The sequence below is a fragment of the Sinocyclocheilus anshuiensis genome, unplaced genomic scaffold (assembly GCF_001515605.1).
Source record: "Sinocyclocheilus anshuiensis isolate Anshui unplaced genomic scaffold, SAMN03320099.WGS_v1.1 scaffold100, whole genome shotgun sequence".
Lineage (NCBI taxonomy): Eukaryota > Metazoa > Chordata > Actinopteri > Cypriniformes > Cyprinidae > Sinocyclocheilus > Sinocyclocheilus anshuiensis.
Genome location: NW_015555725.1, coordinates 53558 through 59557, shown reverse-complemented (window position 1 = coordinate 59557; position 6000 = coordinate 53558). Strand labels below are relative to the sequence as shown.

Here is a 6000-nt window from a genome sequence, read left to right as displayed (position 1 = left end):
TTGTGGTTATTGTGGTTATGTGTGTGACTGGCCTGTTCTTCATCCCTGTTATGGGCCTCACTGGGTTCCACGTAGCCAGATCTGTCTCTCTGTCTCTCTCTCTCTCTCTCTCTCTCTCTCTCTCTCTCTCTCTCTGTTCTCAGGTGACAGGAAAGTTCCGAGGAGGAGTGAATCCATTCACTCGGGGTTGCTGTGGCAACGTGAAACACGTCTTATGCAGTCCGCTTGCGCCTAGGTAAAGAAAAAACTGGCTTCCACACACAGATATATTCATTTCTGTAATCAGTGAGAGTCTCAAATACACACACGTACCAGAAATGTGTGAAAGTGAGTCGTAACACCAGGCACGGTGTGTTTCCACGGCCCCTGACAGCTGGTTGATCTATCTTTTGCTAATTTTTGAACAGACAGTTGGGTGTTTCATTTCACTTTAAATGAATTTTCATTAGATTCTGTTATTTTACATTTGCAAAACAGACAGGATTTAATGAACATTACGCTTTAGCAAATGTTACAAAAGACCTATGAAGTACCAACCAAAATTGAAAGATTGCCATGGAACGGCAATCGCAGCTGATGTCCATATAGTGACATACATTAAATAACCCAGCTGCTGTGATGTCTGTTAATCAAAAAACAAAAGAAAAAAAGAGGAAATCAATAACTTTTGTAGTTTTAAGGATTCATCTATATTTAATTTAGAATTTAGTGTTTGATAACTTTAATTTCTGTATATTTACTACTTGCTGAAGGGCACAGGGTTAATGTGTAGGGTTCATAGGGTTTATGTGAAGATTGTTTGAAGTTCACTTAAATTATAAGATGTTGTTTTTTAAAATCTAATAAATGTTAAAATTGATAGCTCCCAATTATATTGTAATGTTGAATGGCTATAATCCATGGTTAAATATTAGGCAAAAAAAAAAAAAAAATTCCTAGAGACATCAGTAGCGTTGTTTTAATTTTGTACTTCAAGACAGCATGAAATTAATCCATGCACGCACACACACACACACACATGTATATATATATATTTATATATACACACTCTTGCCATCTCCAGATATGCTTCCATTTAGTTACGCAGTACTCATTTTTCACTATCCAATCAACCACCAATGGATAAAATCAAGTCACTTTTTCTTCTTCAGTAAGTTGTTTATCTTGGAAGTACATTACTGTTCAAACATTTGGGGTCAGTAAGATGTTTTAATGTTTTTGAAAGAAGTCTCCTATGCTCATCAAGGCTGCATTTTTTTTTTACCAACAACACAGTAAAAACAGCAATAATATTATAATTCAAAATAACTGTTTTCTACTTTAATATATTTTAAAATGCAATTTATTCCTCTGATGGCAACAGTGAATGTTCAGCAGCCATTACTGCAGTCTTCAGTGTTGCATGATTCTTCAGAAATCATTGTGATAAACTGATTTGCTGCCCAACAAAAATTCTTATTATTATAAATGTTGAAAACAGTTGTGCTGCTTAATATTTTTGTGGAATTTGTGATATATTTTTTCCCTTAGGATTTTCGATGAATAGAAAGTTGTTCAAAAAACATAATTTATTTGAAAATTGTTTTATGTCTTTTGATAAATGTAATGCGTTCTTGCCAAATAAAAGTATTGGTGCTGTCAATCGATTAAAAAAATTAACTAATTAATCACACTTTTTTTTTTTTTTCAAAATTTATCACGATTAATCCCACCTAACATTAAAGTTTTTAATTATACTTTTATATTGCAATAATTTCACATTCAATCTTCAAATTAATGTAGAAACAACATAAAACCGTATATTTTTAACATTTATTTAATGCCATCTTTTTTATGACTGAAGGTGATTATCACTGATACCAACATTATACGGTCAAATAGAAAATGACACCATGGCATATAAAAACATTTTATGCAGTGCTCTCGACAACAGTAATGAAGACAGTGTGGCAGTATACTATAAAATCTAAAATGCTTCAAGAAGAAAATATGCTTTGAAATATGTGTGAAGCAATTAACATTTAATGTAATACTTATAAAGAGTAGACAGAGGTAAAAGAAGAGGTTGTTTATCATAGTAGACAGTCTGGAGGGGTTTGAAAAGAATAGAGGTCCATAGGAAGGTAGATTGTGTCCTGTTTTTCTTGCCTGTTTTATGACACTCTGAGCAGGAAAAGCGTATAGTACTGAAGATTTGAATCAGGTTGTGAAACAATGGAGAGAGAAAGTGATTGCGGTATAAACACAGATCAGAGCCAAGGTTAATGTCTTGTTAAGCCATCTTCAGAAACAATAGAGGACAACCTTTGTGAGCCCAAAACATAACAAAAGGATGTTGCTATAAACCTTTTTCCACAAAACAAATGAAATCATTCCTTGAATCAGAAATTATAGGAATAGTTTACCCAAAAATGAACATTTCAATCGATAATCATTCTAATATGTTGGTTTGGTGCTCAGGAAACATCTCTTATTATTGTTAATGATGAAAACGACTGTGCTGCGTAATATCTTTGTGAAAAACATGACAGCATATTTTTTTCAGGATCCTTTGCTGAATAAAAAGTTCAAAATATCAGCATTTCGTTAAATAGCAGTTTTTAGTAACAATATAAAATGTCTTTCACTTTTGATCAATTGAATGCATTCTTGCTGAATAAATGTATTCATTTCTTAAAAAAAATAAACAGACAAATAAATATAATAATAATAATACTCACCCCAAACTTTTAAATGGAATCAGAATCTTCAGAATTTCCCCTTTTATGTTCCACAGCAGAAAGTAAGTCATCATGAACCTGGGTATATGATAAACTTTTTTCAACCATTTTTAAGCATTCGATAACCTACATGTGTTTGTGGTATACACTAAGTCTGACCCATGAACTTGCATGCTATATCTAAAAATATTTAATACATGCATCTTGTTCACTGTTTCTGTCTACAGGTACATCGCTGATCCCAGGAAGAAAATTCCCATCACCATGAACCCACCATTCATCCGCCCTGACCTATCTAACCAACACGTCAGTGTAAAAGTCAGTGATAATGGTATCCACAGTAACATCCTACGAAGCAAAGTGAGTCCGCAAAAGCTTTTAATTCTGTCTGCCCACAACCTGGAATTTCAATGCTGTTTAATCATTTCTGTTATTGTAGTAAGTACCGCTACACCAGCAATTCAGAATCGCATCAGTGCAGGCTCATTATTTAGATTTCAATGAAAACTGAAATTATTCAAATAAATGGTGTCCTCATTTTCAAAGGAACCATTTTAATAATATGGCGCCTCTGCCTAAATCAAGCCTCCCAAAATAAATAGATTTTCTTATGCTTTATTCTAAGACCAGTCTGGATGGTGTGGATGATAAAAGTATAGATATACAACCACCTCTGCCGCCCAAAGCGGATCGCTACAACCAGCTCAAGAGTCAACTCACCTCCAGCGAAGGCAAGTAACACTAACAGCCAGTCATTGTTTACTGCAGGTTATTTCAAAGCAGACAGCACCAAAATGTAACTAATTTATGTTTTTGTCATTATTTACTCTGTGTATTCAAACACGTATTTGTCTTGTGAGATTTCTTCTTCTTCTTCTTCTTATTATTATTATTATTAGCATGTGATCATAAAAAAAATTGTTTATTCGCCTAATTACTCAAAGTGTGTGTATTCAGTGTGCCCTGTAGCAGGTTTTTCTTAACTGCACTTCTACTGCCATCTGGTGTTGGATCATATTGCAGCACTGTTGAATCATTCATTTCATTTGTGCCACATTTTCTAGAGAGTTCCCTGTCCGGCAAACCCACTAATCCATCCACCCCAGCCATGTACAAATACCGACCTTCCTTCAGCACCATGCCTAAAGTGCACTATCACGCAACCGGAGAGAAGGTGGGTACAACAGACTAAAACAATGTTTTCTGGAATAATATATATTATAATATACACTACAGTTCAAAAGTTTGGAGTTTGTAAGATTAGTTTTTTTTTAAAGAAGTTCTGCATTTATCTGATAAAAAATACAGTAAAAACAGCAATATTGTGAAACATTATTACCAGTTAAAATAACAACTATTATATATTTTATATATTTTATAATTAAATTTATTTCTGTGATGCAATTTTCAGCAGACATTACTCATTACAGTCTTTAGTGTTACATGATCCTTCAGAAATCATTCTAATATGCTGATTTGGTCCTCAAGAAACATTTCTTACTATTATCAATATTGAAAACCGGTGTGCTGCTTAATATTTTTTTGTTGGAAACCATGATAATTTTTTTCTTTAAAGGATTTTTTAATGAATAGAAATTCTGATTTGGTCCTCAAGAAACTTTTTTTTTTTTTAACATTGTTCTGCTATTTTTATGGAAAATAGTTCTAATATTTTTGTTGAAAACATTCATATTTTTCTTTTCAGGATTCTTTGATGAATAAAAAAGTTCAAAAGAGCAGCATTTATTTGAAATAGAAATCTTTTGTAACAATGTCTTGATTGTCATGCATTTAATAAATTTAATGCATCCTTTCTGAATAAACGTTTAAAGAATTCATTTCTTAAAAAGTTACTCACATCAGACTTTTGAAAAAATGTAATATAATATAATTAATATAATATAATAATATTTTTAAATGCTGATTGATTATTTAAAAATTTGTTTTTTTTTCTCTCTCTAATATTGCATGTTTGCATATTGCATGCATTTAATCAATTTAATGCATCCTTTCTGAATAAAAGTTTAAATAATTAATTTCTTAAAAAGTTACTCACATCAGACTTTTGAACAAATATATAATATAATATAATATTTTTGAATTCTGATTATTTAAAAATGTGTTGTTGTTTTTTTCTCTCTAATATTGTCCTTTGTTTTCAGATTGTAATGTCTGAGAACGGTAAGCCCTCTGCAGTTTTGGAGGAGAGAGGTCACGATTACCGCTCGGAGCCGAATCTGGATATGCCGGACTTCCGCAGCACTCCTCTCCACCGAACTTACCAGTCCTCACCTTTCCAGCTGGACTCATTCAGCACCACTTCTCGCTCATTCAGTCTCAAACAGGGAGTGAACAGGGCTGACCAGATGCCACTGGGTGGCAGCAAACCACAAACGGTCACTTCCACCCCTCACAATGGAGGCTTCTCCCCTGGGACATTATCTGGCCGCAATGGCAGCCTATCCTATGATAGCTTGCTAACCCCCAGCATTACGCCATCTGTGGGCGAGTGCGCTGCCCACCCGGGAGTGCCCTCTATGGGTTTTCATTCACCTTACTTGCCCACTAAAATGTGTCATGTACGAGGGCCCGAGCTTCAATGGCACACCGGCACGCAATCCTATAGTCCTGTTCATGTAGGAGTGATGTACGGGCGGCAATCGCCACTCTCAAGAGACCGAGATCCCTCGCCCGTCCGCTACGACAACCTCTCCAAAACCATTATGGCCTCAATTCAGGAGAGGAAGGAGCTTGAGGAGAGGGAGAAACTCATGCATCGGCACGCTCAAGCACCGGTGGCCTATGCCAACGATTCCGGTGTGTTTGACACCTGCAGTGGAGCCACCTATGGACTCCCACCTGGGACGTGCTACCCCGACGGCCCTAGAGGCCCCGGATCCCGAGAGCCCACCCCTCCTGTGTGCGGCTCTCGGGATAACTTGATGGGAGTCGGGGTAGTGGGATATGCTCCCCGAACACCTGTTCTGCGTTCCTCTGCATCTTCGCTCACCAGAGTGCCGAGGATTTCCACTACATCCCTCCACACTGATGGAGGCGGTGCGAGCAGGACAGCCGAACACCAATACCGCTCTCCGGTGCACCAAACCAATCACTCCCCAACATCTGTGCCCCGTTCCCCATCATATGCGCATCAGAAGGTCGCCTTCATTAGCGCTCTGGAGAGGGCAGACTCACCACATCTGGCTACAAGGTATGACACGTAGCATCTACTTTTAACCAATCAGAAAAGAGGGTGAGGACGTGATGTATAGACTAAACA

At 36.4% G+C, this 6000-nt stretch overlaps 1 protein-coding gene across 1 annotated transcript in view; it reads left to right on the top strand.

Annotated features, from left to right (window-relative positions):
* Window positions 1-6000, top strand: part of LOC107672609 (probable palmitoyltransferase ZDHHC8) — a 64386-nt gene that overhangs the window by 56642 nt on the left and 1744 nt on the right. Inside the window, exons 6-10 of the mRNA XM_016465872.1 lie at window positions 144-235; window positions 2948-3080; window positions 3346-3451; window positions 3785-3894; window positions 4883-5931. Coding sequence (XP_016321358.1) covers window positions 144-235; window positions 2948-3080; window positions 3346-3451; window positions 3785-3894; window positions 4883-5931 — 1490 coding nt within the window. The remainder of the gene's footprint in view (window positions 1-143; window positions 236-2947; window positions 3081-3345; window positions 3452-3784; window positions 3895-4882; window positions 5932-6000) is intronic.